At 32.2% G+C, this 23,058-nt stretch overlaps 1 protein-coding gene across 2 annotated transcripts; it reads right to left on the bottom strand.

Moving 5' to 3' along the window:
• Positions 1–6,229: 6,229 nt before the first annotated feature.
• Positions 6,230–10,521, bottom strand: LOC109817197 (uncharacterized). Of its 2 annotated transcripts, none has more exons than XM_083068504.1 (6): positions 10,035–10,521; positions 9,029–9,140; positions 8,756–8,927; positions 8,487–8,668; positions 7,784–7,928; positions 6,230–6,636 (listed from the first exon to the last, which is right to left on the bottom strand). In XM_083068504.1, exons 1-5 carry the CDS (start codon positions 10,382–10,384, stop codon positions 7,803–7,805), a joined length of 942 nt encoding a protein of 313 aa, XP_082924630.1. In that variant the 5' UTR covers positions 10,385–10,521; the 3' UTR covers positions 6,230–6,636; positions 7,784–7,802. The 2 variants fall into 2 exon arrangements, with proteins under 2 accessions (XP_082924630.1, XP_020238006.1); XM_020382417.3 differs by having other exon boundaries at positions 6,230–6,588; positions 10,035–10,520.
• Positions 10,522–23,058: the final 12,537 nt, after the last annotated feature.

The raw sequence follows: 23,058 nt of genomic DNA, 5'->3' as shown, positions 1-23,058 counted from the left end.
AGACTATCGAGTTAATCCATTAAGACATAACATGTTAGACACATTTAATTTTTATCCTTTTATAAAAATAGTTCAATTTTTATAATTCAGTTCAGTTTTATAGTTCAATACAGTTAACTATCCAACAGTTCAGTTCAGTTCAGTTTTTTTTTAAACAGTTCAGTTCAGTTTTTTTACAAACAGTTCAGTTTTTTATAGTACAGTACAGTTCAGTTCACCACCAGTTCAGTTCAGTTCAGTTTTTTTTTGCCCACCCCTAGCTATATGAGAAAATTTAGCGTAGAGAAATTTCATAAGTTAAGAAATATCAGTTTTTAGAAAGAGAAAGTAGAGAGAGAGTTTGGATTTTTGGTGGTTGATAATTTGATCTGAGTTCATAGATAGATTCATCTTAATTTCCTAAGGAATAGTTGTGAAGGAAGTTTGTCAAATTTAAACTTTAAGAGCTTTGAAATTTAGGGAGAAGGTTACCTTCAAGTTGTGTGGCTATGCTCTATTTTCTAAGAAAGATCCATTTTCTGAGGTATTTGAGGTAAGCGAAGTTCTTGTAATTAGATTATCTTATGTTGTTGGTGTTGTCTTGCCCATTGATGGCAAATTATGTCAAAAATTTGAGTTTATTGGAGATTTTGAGGTATTTGGGGTTTGTGGGGAAAAATCTTGATTTTGTATCCAAATTCTTGTTATGATTTGTTTTTGTCATTGGGATTGGTATATTCATGTTGTTTAGATGATTTTTAATGGTTTGGATTTGAGTATTAGAGCTTGTAGGTGAGTTGGAATGGATTAGAAAGGATTAGAAACCCCAAAATCGCAAAAAACCAATGATGGTCGATTGAGCGATTTATAAAAAACTGAGTGGATTTTGGGACTCGAATCAGGGGTTTCTTTGGAGGCAAAAGGCTAAGAAAAATTGAAAAGGTTGAGTGAATTTAAAAAGGTTGAGCAATTTTTAAAGGGCTGAGTCGATTTGAGACAGAACTATATGATTCAAAATTTGTTGAGCAGATTTGAATGTGATGAGTGGATCAATTTCCTTCTGATTAGGTTTTCTGATTTTCATAAAAATTGTAGCTTTAGATGTTAGCTTTCTAATGACACTAAAAACACCTAAAAAGGAGGTCTAGAACTCAAGTTATAACCTTTTTAGTGAGCAAAGATCAAATTGTTAATATAAGGCTAAAATGTTGCGACTTTTATAATTTTAAGTACAGTAGATGTTAGATTTAGAACTTGAAGTCTTCTTATATTTCATATGAGATAAATTTTAGCTTGATAGGATTATTAAGACTCCTTATATGTTGATTTTTGTCGAGGTTGCTTGTTGTAAAATTGTTGAATTTCTTGTGATGAGCTCTCTCGATGAAACCCTTGTTTCAGAAATTGATTCTTTTGTGTTGTTTATATTGAGATGTTGTAATACATTTGATATATGTGTGATTTACATTGTATTGGTATGTATTATAGTGAATGAATATGCTATGTCATGTAGTGAACATGTATGTGAAGCATGTTGATTGTGATAGGTTGTTATTATAAGTTGAGATGTTATGATGTGAATGCATGAGGTATGATTTTTGTGATATGTGATACTTAGAACTGGAGGAAAATATTTTAATTTGATAGATCTCGGTGTGAGGATAAAGGATATGGTGCTTTGAGAGACCATGGATGAAAAACCCTTCAGGTAAACAAGTAATCCCTAAAGTGGAAGGTTTTGTAAGATGACTCTTCTAGATTCTTAGTTTAATTTATACAGTATGGGGCCAAGATCGAGTTATATTGTTGTGGTGAAGTAACCAATATATCACTGAAATACATGATGACATATTTTAAATTTGTGTACACCCATATATAAAGAGATATGCATAATTATATATATAGATGATATACATAGTATATATACACAATAATGTATAGAGATGTATACACCATTTTGTAAAGAGATGTATATAGTTTATATATATGTGCGTGTGTGTGTATAGTTTATATATAGTTTATATATATGTCTATGTGTGTATAGTTTATATGTGTGGTGTGTGGTGTGTGTGTGGGGGGGGGGGGGGGAATATATAGATGTGATGATTTGCATATTGGGATGTTAATATGCAAGGTAATTGATTTGCATATCGATCTAATAATATGCAAGTTATTGATTTGCAATTTATTTCAAATTGTATGGATGTTGATATATATGGTTATATACATTAATTGAATGATGTTAATATAATTAGCTTTTGCTTTTTATGTTATTTTGTTGTTGGTTCTCTTTTTACATCTTACCCTTTACTTTCCATGATGTGGATTGTGATAATCATACTTTGTATAGGAGCAGATCAGGATTAGGTGGAAGATGTATTTCTGGTGGAGAACTTTTTGTGGTGTAGTTGTTTTAACGCAACTAGTATATAGAGTTTGAGCAATACCTACAGTTTATGCTTTTAGTTTTTGGGTTGTTTAGTAATTATTGTATATACATATTCTGGGTGATTATAACCTTAGGAGGGAACTTATGATTATACAAAAGTTTTATACTTGTGAACAAGTTTTAATTTTAAGTTTTCATGTACTGATTATATATATATAATTGTTGAATGAATATCTAGGAACTGATGCATGCAATCTTAATGTAGCTGATTGTATGTATGTATGTATGTGTTTCACCAGTGTGACGGCTTAACGAATGGGTCATTACACTTTGGATTGTGAAGTGATGCTAGCAACAAAATGGGAAAGGCCATTATTATCATTCTGAGAAACAAAGATTGGAACAAGGTGATGAGATTGGGGTGGTGACTTAGGTGTTGTAAGTTTGGTTGTGTCTTTTGGGATGAAGAAAGAGATTTTGTGTTCTATTTGTGCTAGATTGTTGGAGAGGTAGATAAATGGGGTGATGTGTCCCATTGCAAACATTGGGAGAATTATAATGTGCAAAGAAGGTGAAGCCATAGTGGCAAAAATTGGAGTAGGAAATCTAGGAGGGGTAGCTAGTTTTCTATGTGAGAATCAACTTGTCTACAACAATTTCTATTAATATTGTACTTCTAAGTTTTCTTGTTTTTATTTCCACTCCAACTTTTTTTCTATACTTCTTTTTATTTATAATTTTTTTTTCTCTAATTTTTTTCTTTCATCATCTCTCTTTTCATTCATAAACTCCAAAATATAATGAATATATTAATATAAATATGATGACACATATTAATTGAGCATTTTCTATCACAAATTAATTAATTCAACGTTAAAATTATTGATATCGTGTGTACTATTATGCATAATTACTTTTTACTTTTTATCATTTTTATATACATACATTTAAAAAATATTTTCTAAAACAGGATTCTTTTTTCTTATCTTATTTGAATGCTGACAAAAAAAAATTTTCCCATAAGTTATGTTGGACGCATTTCACAAATTATCCCTTCTATCCAATATTTTTAAATATTTGATGGGAAAAATACAAGTAGGGAGAGCTCAAAAAATTATTTTTAAACCTATTTACTTTATTTAATAGCTTACTTTTTACATCAAATTTTAATTATTTATTGTTGAATTAAAAGTTCATAGATTAAATTTATAAATTTAAAAAAAAAAAAATATTTAATATTTTGTTATATAAATTCAAATTAACATATAAAATATTTTATAATTATCCATTGATTTTAATTAATCAAAATACAGTTTTTAAATTTTTTAAAAATAATATATTTAATTTATTAATTTAATAGTTAGATTGTTAAAATTTAATGTAAAATATAAGTCATTAGATAAAGTAAATCTATTAAAATTTATTTTTAGAATAAGTAAATCCTTTCAAATATAAATATATATATATATATATATATATATATATATTAGTAAGAAAAATTATAATGATGATAATGTTTCTAACGTTATCATATGTAATTGAATTGTTTGTAAGGTTTATTTCATTTGTTTAATATATTTTTTTTTACAAGTTTAACAAAATTGGTTTGCAAAAAGATTTTTAAAAATCTCAATTTTTATTTGATTGATAAAGTATAACTCTTTTTCACAAAATCTATTCGATAAAATGTATTTCTAATCACGACTTCATAAATAGGATAGAAACCAAACCTCGATTCTTAATTAAAAATGTAAGTAATTTGCGTATTTAATTAAAGAGTAAAAATATCAAAATCACTTCTTGTTTAAAAAAAAAAAAACTCAATTTTAACCAACTATTTGACAACATCTTTATATCTACAATTTTTGTAACAAGTAAGCCTTCTTTAACTCCAATTGTTCTCCCTAAATATGGGGCTAAGTACATGTCTACTCATTTATTTATTTGGTGAAACTCATCCTTATGCAATTGTTAAGATATTTTAAACTCAAAAAAGTTAATTTTTATGTGCAAAGAAAGTGAACCCATAACAATTGGGGCTAGAAATTGCAGTTACGTGAAGTTGAACCACTGGAGAGCTAGCTAGCTCAGTATGTGCTACTGCTAAGCAACCTCTTTCCAACAAATTTATAGATAAAGAGTGCAACTACCTCTCGTAAAGGACATGTCCCCCTAAGCTGTCTTTTTGCAACACACCACAAGTTCCATGAAGTATCCCTTAGTTAAAAGAATATATATATATATAAAAAGACATGCAATAGATATATACCACACTATTCATTCTTTCTTAAATCAGTTAAAATTATTATAGATAATGTAATTACATATTTAGGACTTGAACTAGAGATACTAGCTAAACTAAACTAATATTTGCTTGTATTATTTTAATATATATATATATATATAATTTAAGTTAAATTATATTTTTAGTCTTTATTTTTTATCAATCCGTAATTTTGATCCTTTATTTTTAAATAGGTACAATTTAATACTCATTGATCGTTAATTTTTTATGTTGATCAATAATCTATCATTACTTAAACAACATAATATTTAATGATGTGATGTATATAAATAAAAATTAAAAATAACATACAAAATATTTATATTTATATATATATATATATATATATATATATATATATATTAACGATTGATTAATATTTATTTTATTAATAAGTCTTATTTACATTATTTTTATCTCCAAATGTCATTCTAGTAAATGATATATTACTTAACTATGAAATAATAATTTAATAGATTGACCAAAATTTTATATTTTAAAAATTAAATGAACTAAATATTTCTATTTTAAAATGAAAAGACTAAAATTGTAAATTGACAAAAATAAAAAGACCAAAAATACAATATATTAAATATTTCTTTTGAAAAAACAAGTATATATCAATAATTATGAATGTTATCATGCTAATTGCTAACATATATCTACTTAATTTGCAAAAATATAAAATAGCATTACACTTTAATTTAGTTTATTGAAACAAAATTCAAAGGGATTTCTTCTGATTTTGTTTTGTTTTGTTTTATTATTTGTGTTGTTTTTTTTTTTACGAGCATTTGGGATATTGACCCAAAATATTTTTTTATATTTGTTGCTTGACTTTTACTTTCTTTGCACCTCTATTAATTTTTTATAATTGTTTTTAAAAATACACTTTTTAAAAAAAATTACTTATGAAACATTTTTTATTGATTTTAGATGTTTCAAAATTTAATTTTAAAAAGTATTTAATACATTGCTAAATTTGAATTCAGAGAACATTAAACGCCCAAAATTTTGCCAAGGTATCTTCTTTGCTGGTGGTGTCACCGCAATGCAACAAGTCATTGCCCAAAGACCAGAATTTGTATCAACATCCAAAAAATATTCCGGAAACTAGTGTAGAGAAACGAGAATTTTTAGCATATTTAATATTTAATGACGTGTCATTAAAAATTCAAGTTAATTGTTTCAATGACATATCATCAAGTTTTATATCATGAAATTGATACTCAAATTAAAGAAAATGATATCTGATTTATTTGGTCTGATTTAAACCAAACAAATTAAACTCAACCAACTAAATTTAATTTTTAAATTTTATCAAGTAGGTCCAAACTAATAGACACTCAAAATCAAGTGCAATCAAATTCAAGCCCTTTCTGGTTAAATAGTACCACAGATAGAAATCTAGCGCTTAGATAAAGTTCTCTCTGCTAGTTCTCTCTGCATGTATTACTTTTTAAGCACCACATTCTCCTTTTTGAAGTTCTCTCTCTGAGTTGAGATATAAAAAATAGTATTGGGAACGTTACCCATAAGCACAAATGTTATCTAAGTTTTCTCCAAAATCATACATGTACATCTGGAAAGCTGCATTTCATTAACTACACATAAATGGCATGAGTCATGTTTGAAGGAAGATACCTTGTACATCATTTTCTTTCCTATTGTCAGAGCATTTTGCAGGTGTCAGAATACCCACAGGTCATTCTAACCTAAGTGCCAAGTTTAGACAAACAACACAACCTTAGGACCTAGAAACACATAGCCACTCCCAAACTATTAGTTTAGTTGTCCCTATTACATCTTCATTATGCTAATAACTTATAAACATGAACTAAGAACACAAATCTGATCAGTCAAATTACATAACCATATCAACATGTGGTCAATATCAGCTTGAGCTATACTGGAATTAACACCATGCAATCTGTCACTGCAGACAAAAGACGATATTTCATCAAGTTCTATGCATAAATATCATCTGAAAAAGCAAAAAAGAAATACATGAATCTGGAAAACAAAACAATCCGATCCTAACTAGGATAACTCATTGTTTTCAAAAGTATTGCATACATAATTACATATAAAAGGCAGCATAAGTGTCTTTTAAAAGTGAGTGAGGTTTTATAAAACTGGCACGGGAGTTATTAGAAGCTGGACTTCTTTAAAGCAACTGGACTATTGGGCTGACTTAACTTAAAAGCCCAATAGTCATTTACAAAATTTGATTTCCCTCGATCTCTTTTTTTTTTAGTTTCATTCTTCAGAAGATAAAGAGTCAGGTAACTTCTTCTCCTTCAAACTCTCCATTCTTTCTCCCATCAACTTTGTATAATAATTTGAGATAAATAAGATTGCTTTTTCTTTTTTCCTTATCTATACTCTGTTCTTCCTTTTCAATCTTTTTTTTAATCTCTTTTTCCTTTTCTTTTTTTTTTTTTGTCTTCTAAATCTTCAAGTTCTTTTCTAAAATTTTCTTCTATTAAAAAATTATTCATTTCAATTTTTTTTCTATATATTTGTAATTTTTTGCTGCTTTTTTCCTTTTCTTTAATCTTTCTTTTTTTAATTATATTATATTAAGTATTAAACAATTTAACTTTTGAATTAATATCATGTTATGTATGTCCAACTTATTTTTATTTGTATATGTCTTAATTATTTGTGTATATATATTATATATACACAAATAGATGTATATCATATAGCGGATTTTTAGCTCGCAATCGACAGCATTTTAATGGTATATTTAAATGCTCTTATGATGGAAAAAAATGAGAGAAAAAAATAATAGTCTTTTTTCCTACTCTTGTGATTACAAAGGAAACCAATAAAACTAAGACTATAAAACTAAATTTCAGTTTACTTTTAGTTTATAATTTCTGAATTATCATGCTGAGATAATAACCAAATCCTTTCTATGAGATAATATTACACCTAAATAAAAACAAATCATGGAAGCAGATATTCAACACCAGCAGATAACATGTTGAAACATCACATGATACAATTTGACTAAACAGTTAAATACCATCAGTAGGTATGGTGAAACTTGAAAGAAGTTAGAAAAAAGAAGTGCACGGATGGTTTTGGAAAACAAAATTGCTATGCTTTTAAATTCTACTAACCATAGAAATGTTGTCAGCATCATGAACTCCTAAAAATATGATGACGGCCCAAAACTTCAGGTATCCCCAATGCCGAAATGCTTTCACAGCCAAAGATCTCCTGAAGTTTTGCATCACATACAATTGCCATAGGATTCACAGGATCCTGGGAATACATAGAACTGTAAGTCAACAAGTCATGTCCCAACAAATTTTATCGTACAGAATTTGTTAATCAAAAAATCAAACTATATTTTATCTTCTTCTTGCAATAACCATGTTAGCCTTCAATGGTCCATTGGAATAGAAGCTTGAGCACCTATGTGCTTGTGCTATAAAAAACACGGTACTACGAGTCTGGTACTAAGACTAAAACTTAAAGTTTAGATACTGTATTCAATTATACTAGGTAAACAGAAAATAATCGCAACATAAGATGTATAAAAATACTAGTAATGAATTACAAAATGCAAAAAACAAAAAATTAATAAACAAGGAAAGAAAACCCCATAAAATTAAAAGACAAAGATGCTAAAGTGGGGTAGAGCTGCAAGAAGAAAAAGCATGGAACTGTTATAGAGTTTAGTAGTTCACAAATCAGCATTAGTCAGCAAAACTATCAATTATCAATAGTTACTATTATTATCATGATATTAAACTTTAATGCACCAATGCCACTGTCAAGTTAGTACAAGTTTTAGGCTTTTAGCTCTCCATTGCTTACCTCTAGCTGATTGACTTTTATGTACTCCCAGATACGTCTCAAAACCTCAGACTGTAGCATCTCCCTTCCAGTAATGCCAAAAAAGTTAGCAAGTGCATCAGATATTATCACAGAGGGAGTAGGTGTAGCACTTTTTGTTCCCGATTCCACGTCTACCTTCTGTTTCTTTGGAACACGCGGTTCTAGAAGTGCACAAACATGAAGAATTTAAAGTTTAAACAACACATTAAACCAAAACTTCATATAAATACCATAATCAAGATACCTACTGGATGGTTCAAGGGGGATAATGTGCTTAGCTAGCAACTTGTTCATCTTAAACATATCAGTACAATCCGTCTCAAACACCACGCGCAGCTCATCATTACAAATTATTTTCCTTTTGTTGCTGGAGTCTTGGAGATTGTTTTTCTTAATGTAAGCCCACAGTTGCTTCACAATCTAAACCACGGTTATCCTAAATTTTAGAAATCTTGCTGGAAAATATATCATATACAAAATACATAAAGCAAATGACAAGCTTCAAGAATATTGGTACAAACCTGTGTCCTTGGCAATACCGGCTGGCCAACAATGACCTGAAGTTCAGGCGAAACACCACAAAGTTTGATGAGACCTCCAGGGCCACCTCTTCTCTTCACCTTAGTTTCAGCACTACATGGCACAAGAAAAATAGCATTACTTACCTGTTGCCATAACCAAACATCAAATTTAATCCTAATGGTAATTAACAACAGAAAAGTAAATTTAGCATGACACAGATCTAATATTTGGTTTAATATTCGGTTTAAAAATACGATACAAACAAATTTGAATTCAAACACAAGCAACCTCATTGACCCTTGTTATATCAAATTATAACAACTACATTGTTGACATCATATGCATCAGTTCTTGAGCTTAATCTTCGGACAAAGTCAAGTTCGGTCTAAAAAAATCACTGTTTTCATTTTTTATTTTGACATATCGCAAAAATGCCTCTTTATTTTCACTGTTTCCACTAAACAGTGAAAAACAACACTGAAATCATATTTTCATGTGCAAGTGACACTTTCGCCAAGTATATTGCGGAAAATAAAACAAACACAAAAGAATATTCTCTGCTTCCAACAATTAATTTAGTAGTATTCAAAACTGTAAGTCCAAAGTATAAATATTTTTCGAATACATAAATTATATTTTAAATTTCCAATCATCATTTTAAATTGTAAAATAATATTATTTTTAACTTTATAAAAATTTATTTTAAAAAAATATTAAAACTCTATTTAAAGAAACAGATAAAAAGAAACAGACGCTTAAAACAACTAAATATACAAATTTAAAAAAAAAAAAGATAATATGAGATGTGTGAAATTAAATCTTAAAGAGAATCGAGAGATTCTTAAGAATGTATATAATTCACAAAATTTAGGGAGCCAGAACATCACTCTCCCAAAAACTCACTGTCCATTGTTCACAGTTCAAGCAGCACTAACTACTCCAATCCTCTTCCACTAACCCTAATTTTCCAAAATTTTCAACAAAACATCTTCAATTTCATCTAACCTTTCCTTGGGAGCCACGCTGCCTTCAGCAGCGGGAGCAGGGGGAGGAGCCTCGGAAGCGAAGCTCCGAGACTGAAACTCAGCACTGACAGGAGCAGGGCGGAAATTAGGGTTTTCCGGAAGGGCAAAATGGTCCTTCGGCAGCGGCGGAGTGTGCGGCGGCGGCGGCTGGGAGGCGAAGAGGAGGTTGATCTGCGCGGCGATGTAGTCGACCTTGTGAGTGAGGTCGTGGCCGAGCTTGGCCTGAAGCTCCTCCACCACCTCCTTCAGCGTCGTGAAGCTTCGGCTCCTAGGGTTCGATTCGCGGAACAACCACGAAACCGCTTCGGATATTTCTTCGTCTGAAACCATAGCGAAGTTTTTTTCTTAAATAAAAATAATAAACTCTCTCTTTCTCTTTCTTTCTTTCTTTCACTCTGGTGTTGTTTTTTCTCTCTCTACGCCACAGTGCTTTCTCTCTCTTCACTCTGTGGTGTTGTTTTGAATTGAGACGGAAAATGACAGAATTTAGTTGGGGTTGTTCGAGTGTAGGTTGCCACGTCATCTTCTGCCAGGTTTTGGTAAATCTGAGTAAATATTTAAATAAAGTGTCAAACTACAGTACTTTTGGTTTTGTGTTTTGTGTTTTGTCTATGCCATTAAATTAATTGATTTTGAACTTTGGAGAGTTTTTTTTTTCATTCTTTTTAATAACTATTTTTGAAGTGTGTATTTAATTTGTGCCCAAAAAATATTACTACCCAAAAAAATAAAATAGATATATCATTGATCTTATTAAACTCGACTAGCTAGTGGATTTCAACAAAATGAGTTACTAGTATTAATTATATTAATGGAATGTCCATTTTTGGATTTTTTTATAGGCAAAAAAAAATCAATTACATAAAATACAAGAAATACTATGACCCATTATAAAAAACATAACTACCAAAATTTTAAAAAAGTCAACTCAATAATAACAACTTTATCAATTTAATATAACAAAAACCAAGTACAATCAATGCACTCCTACTACATTATAATGAGTCATTTAAATCCCAAAAACATGCACAATAGCACCATGTAACCGTAAAATAAACCAACACAATAAGAAGAAAATGCCTCCCACTAAAGGAAACAACCTTATCAAGGAATAGAGCTCATCAATTAAAAAAGTTGTCAAGTTAGACGAAGTAATTTTCAGTAAGGTTTTGAATATGACAAATATAATACATATTATTATTATTAACTTGTGTAGTAGCATTTCAGATATATGTAAGAACAGGCAAAACCAGAGCATGAAGCTTGGTCGAACAAAACAAGGGTTAGACAAATCAAGTCAAATGATAGAAGGATCATGAATTGTGCACCAGACGATAACGAATATCAAACGAATATATGTCAAGGACAACCTAGAGCGCATCATAAACAAGAGCAAAACTAGACCAAGTCAAAGTTGGTTCAACACCAAATAAACATCAGATGAAGCTCAGTGGTCAACCACACAAGGTCAACAAAACAAGCATCAGTCGTTGTATAACACAAGACGAAGAAATATTCCAGACGGAATAAAAGTCATTCACCTTCGCGACTGACCACACGAAATGAAAAAGTCAAAGTCTAAACTCTTAGACAGAGACTTAAAATTCCAGATGCAAATGAAGCATGTTGAAAAGTGTTTGAAGTCCACTACTCACATCGAAAAAGATCATAGATCGTCTCCATTCATAAGAAAAGCACACGGAGTTATCAAAGAAATAAAAAGAAAGAAGAAAAGTTGAAGAGCGCGAATTCACAAGTCAAAGCTACGTGTGTCAGGGTAAGTACATCTACTTTTCAAAAAAAGGCAACACCTTTGCAGCTACAATGACGGAAAAAGGACAAACATACATAAGTCATGATTGAAGTCAAAAATAAAAGGGAACAAATTATGCAAAGGACTTCACGTAACACAGATTTAACAAGCAAAGCATTTAATGCAAAATCAAACGCATTAAATGAAAAAGATCTATGTAGTCATGAACGAGCGATCATCTGCACCAATAGAAAGCTCTGCCTCAACAAACACATTCAAATTCAAACAACGGGCTGATTTATTACAAGGCTATAAATATCAAGACCTGAGAAGAAAAGAAAAAGAGGAAGAGAAGTAACAAGCAATAAGAAAAAGCAAGCGTCAAAACAATCACACATCTCTTCTTGTTCAGATTTGAATATCCGTGTAAAGCTAAGATAGTTTATCTTAGTGAGTGTAGAAACTACCTCATCCTCTCTGTGAGAGTTACATACACACTTTAAAAACATTCTTGTAAAACTAAGGTTGAATACCTTAGTGAGTGTAGAAACCATTCTATCCTCTTTGTGAGAGTCACATACACACTCAAATATCCATCGTCTGTAAAGCCTGAAGAGGCTAAGTAAAAGAATACTTGAAGAATCAGAAGTGGTTTAAGAATACTAGCGTCAACAAGTAAAGTTGACGAACTAGGAGTGGTTGAGAATACTCAAGTAACCATAAGTGGTTTAAAAATATTACAGTCAGCAAGTGAATTTGACGAACCAGAAGTGGTTAAGAATACTTGTAACCCGTTGTGATTAGTGGAACTATGACACCCTTACTACCCCAACACATATATTGTAATAATGTAAATAAACTAAGGAAATAAATTTTTCTACATCGGTAAAAGGGTTCACATATAAACCTTTAGAAACATTCTTCAATATCCAAAATATTTTGAAAATGAAACTTGAAAAATAAAATATAAGAGGTCACAAAATGTTTTCAAAATAATAAGTTCAACTCCATATACAAATAAAATTCATGTCCTAAAAATTCTCTACCCCAATGTCATAATATCATAGCATACCCATAATTCAACTGTTGACATACTAGATGTCACTCAAAGCCAGATCTTCCTCACCTAAAACATCCATCAATTGTACGATGAGAAAAGAAAACATCTATATATAAAGCACATAAGGAAAACACAACATAATATCATCATTACTCATTACTTAATGAAATATTCACAAGCATTTATATATATCATAATTTATCAATCATTCATCATCTTCACATCTCAATTCACAATTACATCAATCTATCAAAATCCGCACAAATCTTACAATTAACATTATGCCAAGGCCACGCCACATCTGACATAAGTGATACGAGTTAATTGCCTCACTCATCCCACAGCATGTCAAGGTCATGCCGTCATTGTAGCATCACTTACCCAAGGGTCGTGCCATCCCTAGTCATTAGTGTGAGGAACCACAATCACAATCAATCCACACAAATCTTGCAATTAACCTTATGCCAAGGCTACGCCACATCTGACATAAGTGATACGTATTAATTGCCTCACTCATCCCACACCATGTCAAGGTCACGCCATCCTTGTAGAATCACTTACCCAAGGGTCGTGCCATTCCTAGTCATTAGTGTGAGGAACCACAATCATATCACATCAACATCTCATTTCATGTCAACATACTCACATCATGTTATCAATTCAATATTAAAACAGTAGATCTTAACTCAAAATAATAAAACCCCCAATTTTTCCAAAACCTAACTCACAAGCATTTTTCTACAATTTCGTTCTTTCTCCCAGATCATCATTCTTACAAATTAAATATATATTTCTAATCCTCAACACATACAAAATCTAATGGGATCATCAATTCCTCAAACAGAAATAATTATAAAATTACTCATAATCTTAAGAGACTCTTCTTCTACCCAATTTCCTCATGTAACTCTACATACAAATAATCTCATTTTCCCCTGTACCTGGATAAACAGTAGCTGAAACTAAAACAAAGATCTCCTTTGTCTCCTCCTCTGAGTGCCCCTCGATCTTTAGAGAGTGTAGAAGAAAAAGAAGAGAATGTAGAAGAAAGGAGTCAAAATTGAAAGAAGTCAGAACTGAAAGGTGTGCTTTTTGGGAGTGTCAGAGCTCTCTATTTATAGGCATCAAGCATCGCCGGAATGACCCATTTTAAATCTGGAACGGCCCGTTCTGGACCCTGACGGCATGTGGAAAATTCATATCCAGAACGGCCTGTTCTCAAACCAGAATGGCCCGTTCTAGGGTTACATTTAACCCATAACGTCCATATTTGGAACGGCTCATTCCTAATTAGGGTTATAGCCATTTTTGGTGGTTTGGAACGCCCCGCTCCAATTTCGAAACGCCCCGTTCCCATGTAGAATTTGTGGGCCATTTTAGTAGTATGGAACGACCCGTTCCAGTTTGGGAACGGCCCGTTTTGGGCTACTAAATCACTCTCATTTTAGTAGTTTGGAACGACCCGTTCCAATTTGAGAACGGTCCATTCTAGGCTACTAAATTACCCCTATTGGGCTTTGGACCCTCGTACAATCTATTAAAATCGGGCTGTTACAGGAATCCTTTAGTTGAAGGAGACTGGACGTAGCTCAGGACGAGTGAACCAGTATAAAACTCTGTGCATTGTTATTTGATTCACAAATGTCGTTTTACTTATATTAATATATTACACTGAAAACCATCGTCTACTACTACTTATTTTTCTAAACAATATTGAGACGAAATTATATTTGTTTAACTTAAGAAACTACTTTCAAGCAGACAATAGATCTTCAGACGCAAAGTTTCTTTTAACCAATCTTGCACATCCTTCGTTCACACACATTTAACCCTCCCTTTTGTGTGTTTTCTACTAAAATTCAAAAGTAACCTCCTAAACAAGAGCAAAGGATATTAGGAACTAACATCACTAGCAAAGATCAGATTAAGATAAATTTAAACAGACAGAAGGTTGCTTAGTCTAAGCGCAAAAGTGATAAAAAAACTTATGATCTTTCACTTTTAACCATTTACATGAACGGAGTTTTACTAGCTTAAACACATCTAATATAGATAGAACATGTCCTGAAAAAATTATTGCATTTCGAGCTAACCAGATACTCCATAGAGTAGACAACCAAATCACAAACCACCTATATCTCATTTTTTAATTACAAAGAGGCATCCACAAAAACTAGTCAAGATGAGTGATAATGTTAGTTGACAACACAGATTGGAAACCACACCACTCCAAACAGAGCATCCACACATGATAGGAAAACTGACATTCAAAAAATAAATGTGAAGAAGTCTCCACCCTTTGATTGCACCATACACATGAAGCATGAGAATCATGAAGCACTTGTCTCTTGGCAAGATTTACTTTAGTAGGAATTCTGTCTAACATTACCCTGCAAGTAAAGCAAGAGACCTTAGAGGACACCAAACGACACCAAATAAACATATTCAATGGTATTTATGCAAATAATGAGTTATTAATAATAACACAATAAGCTTATTTGACACAAAACATGCTGCTTGGATTAGCTTTCCAACACCAAGTATCCTTAGTCCTCTCTTGAATCCAAAACCTACTTAGTTCCAACACTTACAAATCTAATTGTGTCAATTCGCACTAAAATAAAGGTCTTCTCTACCCTCAATTCCACTCAACTCCACCGACACTACTAATATACATATATGCAACAGTTGCCTCTTGATTAATAGCAATAGTGAAGAGCCTACTATACCTCATTGAAAAAGAAGTTTACTACACTAAGAATCTCTCTAGAATGAAGTGTTTTCCCTATTACCCACAACTCTAATACACCTTGTTGAAAACCACTCCCAAGAAATACAATCACATTCATCAATGCTCCACAAATCTAATCACACCTGGACACACTACCCCTGCTGCCAACCTTAGTCAAAGATGACACATTATAAATATAAGTTAACACTCTATTCCATAAACTACCTCTCTCAACTAATAATCGCTATCTCCATTTCCCCAATAAAGCAAAATTGAAAGCCCTCAAACCTACACCCCCAAATTGTTTTTCTCTACACACATTAACCCAAGAAATCTAAGCTATTTTCTTGTGTTCATCATCCCTAACCCAAAGAAAGTTTCTAAATAAAGATTTAAGATGAGAAATGATACCTTTAGGAGCCTTGAAGAAGGAAAAAAAAAAAGATAGATCAAGATGGAATGAAGGACAGATTTCAGTAGGACAAGTCTACCACCAAAGGATAACAATTTACTCTTCCATTTTGAAAGCCTTTTCTCCACCTTTTGCACCACAGGCTGCCAAGTCTTCAAGCATGTGGGATTTGCACCAATTGGTAGCCCCAAATAATTACAAGGGAAAGACCCGACTTTATAATTTAGAAACTGGGTCATATACTCCAACCAAAGTAAATCAACATTAACTCCCAAGAATTGGCTTTTGTGGAAATTTTCTTAGGCCAGCTACTAACTCAAACATTAGTAAAGTAGCTTTAATAGCCCAAACATTAGTGGAGGAAACATCATCCAAAATAACGGTGCCATCAGCATATTGAAGATGGGAGACTAAAATTACATCTCGTCCGGCAAAGTATCATGCAAACACACCCTCCTACATTTATTTAACCATCAAAGAATTCAACCCTTCGGTAGCAATCAAAAATAAAAAAGGAGCTAAATGATTTCCTTGCCTCAATCCTCTACCAACCTTAAATTCCTTAAATGGACTACCATTAATTAGAACAAAAACACTAGTTGTGGTTAAACGCTCTGCAATCCATCTCCTTCACAATGTAGGAAACCCCATTTTCTTCATAACAAATAATAAATAGTCCCAATTAACAAAGTCGTAAGCCTTCTCAAAATCAGCCTTAAACATCATACAAGGTTTTCTCATTCTCTTAGTCTCTTCAAGAATTTCATTAACGATCACCACATTATCAAAAATTAATCTACCTTTTAAGAAAGCAGATTTACACTCAGAAATCACCTTCCCAATGACTTCTTAATCTATTTTCTAGCAATTTTGCCAACACCTTATACATACACCCAATTAAAGAAATAGGTTGGTATTCCTCCACTTTTTGGGGATTGTCTATTTTAGGCACAAGAACAACAAATAAACTGTTTGAGCCTTTAACTAGCTTACCGTTAACATGAAACTCATTAATGAAAGCCAAAAAAAATTAGATTTAATATCATCCCAAAAATCCTTGATAAAAGTGAAATTGAACCCATTTGGACCCGAACTTTTGGCTCCCTCACAATCCCAAACAACAATCTTCATTTCCTCACTAGAGAAAGGTAAAATTAAGGTCGCAACATCTATTTCCGACAATGTTTTAAAGATTGAATTATGGAGGACAGGTATACATTGATCCTTCTCATGGAAATGATCCTCAAAAAATACCTTGACTACATCTTTTATTGATGTTGGCTCATTAAATCTTTCATTAGACACCTTTAAACTCTGAATTTCATTTCTGATCCTTCTCTACTTGATACAAGCATGGAAGAATTGTGAGTTAGCATCCCCACCCTATCCACTTTATCCTAGACTTTTGAAATAATAATTTATCATTCAAGGACATAGATGCACACAACTTAGCTTTCCACTCCTTCCTTTTTAAAAACTTCAACTTCCAACAAGGCAAACTCTTCACTTTTTAGATCCAACAAATTAACATTATCCATTGCTTCAACTATTTTGCTATCTAAATACCAAATGTGTCTTTATTCCATTTACGCAAGCTAGATTTTAAAAGTTCAATTTTCTCCTTCAATACAAACACAACTCTACCCTCCATATTTAATTCCTTCCATTGAGATTTCACAAAATCAACATATCTTGCATCACCCCTCCAACAATCGAGAACTCTAAAAGGATTTGGGCCCCAATTAATGACTTCATCTTTCAACAAAAGTGCACAATGATCAGATACATCACTACTAAGACTCCATTGTGGTATGAGGCCAAAGAGACAGCCAAGCAAGTGATACTAAAAATCTATCCAATCTACTCATACATTTTCCACCAACTTTGTACCAAGTATATTTTCGTCCAAGTAAAGGTAAATCCACTAGCTCAGCCTTATTGATGAACCCATCAAAACACATCATATCATCTTCTCTCCAAAAGGAAGTCACCCCTTTCTCTTACCCTTGGACCTTACAACATTAAAGTCACCTCCCAAGCACCACAAATTTCCACCACGGCACATCAAAACATCCAGTAGGCATCTCCACAACTCATTTTTCCTTTGTAATTCACAAGGTGCTTAAATGTTTATAAAAGAACACTCAATCTTTTGTTCACCTCACAACCTTTTCACGCCAATGAAATGATTCCCATAAAAAGTTTTAAGCAATGAAAATTTATCTTTCCTCCATAGAGATAATAAACCTTCAGACATACCAATAGTCGATTTACAAACCTAATCAAAATCAGTTCCACCCATTAAATTAACACAAAACCTATCCCCAATAACTTCCTTTTTAGTTTCTTATAAAAAAAATGACATCAACATTTTCAACATACACTAACTTCCTCACCTCCATCTTTTTTAGCCTCCCCCCTTATTTTCCTTATGTTCAAAGAAGCAACTATCATTCAATGTAGATCAACACCTTTATAGCAAATCTTTATCATCTAAATAACCTACTAACTTCCTCTACCAATAACCACCTGATCTCTACCCTCCATACTTTTTCAATTTTTGAATAATCTCATCATCTAAGCTTATACCTTTTATTTCAAACTGCTTCCCTATCGCCCAAACATGACCATCTATATTATCCACACCCAATTTTAACATCCTATCAGCATGTTGTAAATAAAAAATAAGACCAGGAACACTTACAGGTTCAGACCTTGTCTTACTCGGCCTTCCCCTTCTTTTTTGGTTCAAAGACTCAAATATCCACCATATTTGCTAACAGAATTGGAACCTTGCACAATCAATCTTCACATAGACCATCCCAACAAGATTTGGATCTAGGAAACTTAGAGCAAAAAGATTGAGTTTCCCCTTTTGTGCCCCTTTTACCACTTTCTGAATTTGCAAGTTCTGCTTGCAACTCACAAACCACCTTTCCCAAATTATCATTAAACACTACCTTGGGTCCCCTACCATCAGAGCCATGTCGAATAGCATTGTTACTTACATTACTTTGGGCCACTAAAGACAAACCAAGTCTCTCATCACCTTTCTTTGGCTCACGGCCCATGTGCTAACCACATAATACCTCAACGTCAATAAAAAAAGACGCACGTAGATAGACATCACAAGGAGACATTGCACGACCCAATGAAGAAGTGGATATGCCACCTGATTGCGCCTTATAACTTACAACACATTGGGCCATTGAAGTAGATTGTAAACCTGTGCCAATTTCCTCATGGGCCATAAAGGTTGCTTGACCTACAACTTGACACCTAGATACTTCTTCACCATTTTCGCATGAAGTATGGGCCAATGTACTTGTAGTAAAGCCAACATTTGTTGTGTTCACATCACTCCTCATGATATTTTCCCTAACATTAGAGTATAAACCAACCAAGGCCAAGTTACCATCATTATTAGTACACCCATTCAATGTCCCACCATCATATATATATATATATATATATATGGAGATACCAAATATATACTACCTTGTTTTATATTAGTGTTAACTCCCAAATCAGACCCCTTATATTGCGAGATTAATTCCCCATGATTATTGACCAAATTGAACTCCTCCACCTCCTTTTGAAATTCAAAAATATCACCATCCTGCAATTCTCCTTGACAAAAACTTGCCCACCCACTTCCTCCACTAGAATACTCACCAGAAGAACATTGGTTAGACCACTCTGATTGTGAATTAAAAATTTGGCCTTTAAGTGTCACTCTCCAAGGATGAACAAAAGGGCCTTCAACCATCTATTTACACTCTTTACTAAAGTAGTTTAAACCCACATCCATGCTACATCTAATTTTTCCATATTCTTTGTTCTACTATCAATGCACACATACCTCCCAAATGACATAGCTATTATTTTGAAAAAAACGCTTCAAACCAAACATGTGTTGGCACACCAAAACATCTTACCCATACATATCGAGCACGTGGTACATCTTCTTGACACCAATGGTGTATTGAATCAAACTACTAAGAGAAAACATCTTCCAGCTCCTTCAATAACTCATCAAAACTATCATCTTTATTTGGTTGAATTAAGACCAAATCACCACCCATAGGAATGACCTTGACAGTTTGAATTCCTTCTGCAATAATCTTGTCTTGGAGCATAAATACTTCATCAATTTGGTGCACTTGTCCAATATAGCACTTACTTAACCACTCCATTTCATCTTTCGCAAGATGAAATTCCATCCCATTTCAGGTATCGTCATTCTTTGAGATTTGACATGCATTTGGCTTCCACATCTTCCTTACATTCTCTCTAGCCACATCCAAATAAGACTTCCCAACTACAATACCTGTTACACACTTTTGGTGACTCATTTCCCCCTTTACCCTATCAATTTTTATTCAACGTAATTCATCACCCACCTCCTTCCTTGCATAACAAGATACATTTACATGGAGTTTGAATGTACCAATCCATATTTGACATAGCCTTTTCTCCAACCAACTCGGATTCGCATGCTCCACAAATTGGACAAAACCAAAACAACCTCCTCTTTTATCTCATTTTTTAGGAATATAAACATCAACAACCTTCCCTCCCCATTTCATGAAGACTTCCCACATATCTCAGTACCAATCTTCTGGAAAATTTGAGAAAAAGTAAGTAACACAACCAGAATACTTTTGTTTTACCTATGTCCAATCCCGATCGCAAATCATTCCATCTTCTTGATCTCACCAAGGTCCACTCTCTCTTTTTATCTCTCTCGCCCTCTCTCACCCATCTTTTTCTTCCATTTTTGGATTTGGCATTAAGTTTAATAAGAATTTTTTTTTTCATTTAATAAAAGGTAGTTTCAACATTTATAAAATGTTTCAAAGGTATTTTTACTTTTTAATACATTAAAAGTAAGGTATTTATTGAGAGAATATATTATTTTAGTAAAATTGTATAAAAATGATATATTTTTTTTATTGTTATTTAATGGAGAACATATTTGATACATCCTTTTATATATTATATTAGGCTCATTTGACTTTTATGAGTGTTTTAAATTGGTAATTTGGTTGTGATTCACTTTAGTAAATCTTATTAGTTTTAATTTTAATATTTTGTCTTGCACAAGTCACATCTTGAGTCGTTAAACTCGAAATTAGATGCTTTTAATGACCGTAGAAAATTAAAACAGGTCTCTTTAGGTGTCTATCAATAAATGTTAATAGCTTGTGTAGTACACTTGATCATCATTTTTTTAGATTTTACACTTGTTTATCTTGTAAGTTTCTCTAGATTATCTCCGCCCTCCCGTCCTTTCTGATTTTTTTTTTCTCTTTCACAATCAACTAAATGTTTGTAGGGTAGTGCCCGGTGTAATCTAGATAGAGAGCACATGTTGCTTTCTGAAAGAATTAACACCCTAGGTGTGACTACATTCACGTTTGATAAAGAAGTACCGGGGAGCCCTTAGAGCTCCCACACTCAACATAGACCATCCCATGCTTAGCGTAAGTGGCATAGATAGCAGCCTATGCTCCTTGTCATTCCCACGCCTAACGACCCTTCACAGTGCTCGACGCCATATAAGAAATTTTGACATTGTAGAAATGCGAACATCATGTAATACATATGCAAGACTCAATTTATTAATTTCAATCAGTGCACACTTTCTAAAGTCCTACTCATGCATTAATAAATCATTAATCACATGTTTTATCGCACATGATTAATTATTTCTTACTAATTTAGTTTAATCTATCCTTAGGGTTCCTATAAGAACCTATTGACACCCTATGATCCACAATCACATAAATTAACATTAACTTAAACACTCATAACTATCAATCAAAATAATTAGATTGCATACAAAGGACACAAATCATTAATTTATAGATTACACAACATGATTGGGGTTTCTCCCTCACCACATACATATACAATCAACGGGATTAGGGGCTAACCTCACTACCCTACAAATATCTCACACTCAAGAGCAATTCTATTCACTCCCTTTTACCTCAATAAGCAATTGCAAATAATCGCATGCCTCTAGAGTAGTCGTCTTCTAGATCTCCTAATAGCTCCTTAGTTTCTTCAAAGCATAGAGGGCAGAGCATAAGCGTTAAAATAACAAGTGTAACCCTAACATACTTAAATCTAAATTTATAAATTTGCTCCTATCCTTATCTTTTTTTTTTAAGATAAAAAGATAAAATATTCTCAAATAACCTATAACCTAAATCATATATTTTCCCAATACAGTTAATTAGATAATTATTTAAAATACATACATAATTAAATAAATTAACTACATTATTCCTAAAAAAATCCTCTTAATTAATTAAAGCCTTTATTAATTATTTAGAAAAAATAAAAAACTCAGGTGTTACACCAAAGACATTAAAGATTGGCAATTCGAATTCAACAATAAATGTAAGTGAGATGGAGACCACATCACAAGATTGCTACAAACTTAAAACTAATGAGAGCTCCATGGACAACCCAGAAATATTAGGTTTTGATGGAGTTACAATGAATACATAATCTAATTGGGTAGTAGGTTTTGTTGGTTTTTGTGAATACAATAATAATGGATGATGAACTTCATGCTATTCACCAGGGTCTCCAACTTGCTTGAGATAGAGATATTCACAACCAAATATGCGAATCAGATTCTAAATCAGTTCTAGTATTAATCACTCAAGATTTGGTTTCATCTCAGTAATATGCTTCCTTATTGAAAATGATAAAGACTTTCACTGCTACAAAATGATCTTTAGTATTCCAACAAATTTTTAGAGAAGAGAATAATATTATAAATTCATTGACAAAACTTGACATATCTCAGGAGACTGTTTATTTAATTTTTAATATTTTTCCATAACATCTCACTATCCTTGTGTTTGCTATGCTTGTTTTTTTTATTAGAGTTTGCTAACTTTTTTTTTTCTTCCTTATTTGATGTAAAAAAAAAAAACTAATTTATAAAATGAAATTTTAATTATAATTAAAACTCAATAAAAAACACACGTAAAAACTACATCAAACTTGCTATTTTTTTACCCATCCA

This window comes from Cajanus cajan, chromosome 2 (genome assembly GCF_000230855.2).
Source record: "Cajanus cajan strain Asha chromosome 2, NIPB_CcT2T_4, whole genome shotgun sequence".
In the NCBI taxonomy this organism is placed as follows: Eukaryota; Viridiplantae; Streptophyta; class Magnoliopsida; order Fabales; family Fabaceae; genus Cajanus; species Cajanus cajan.
This window is presented reverse-complemented; position numbering and strand designations above follow the sequence as displayed.

Excerpts from the sequence above, each read along its gene's own strand:
- LOC109817197 (XM_083068504.1), bottom strand. The coding sequence starts at position 10,384 with ATGGTTTCAGACGAAGAAATATCCGAAGCGGTTTCGTGGTTGTTCCGC. Across the intron at positions 8,928-9,028 it reads CGGTATTGCCAAGGACACAG|ATTGTGAAGCAACTGTGGGC; the intron begins GTTTGTACCAAT and ends ACCGTGGTTTAG. Across the intron at positions 8,669-8,755 it reads TATCCCCCTTGAACCATCCA|AACCGCGTGTTCCAAAGAAA; the intron begins GTAGGTATCTTG and ends GTGCACTTCTAG.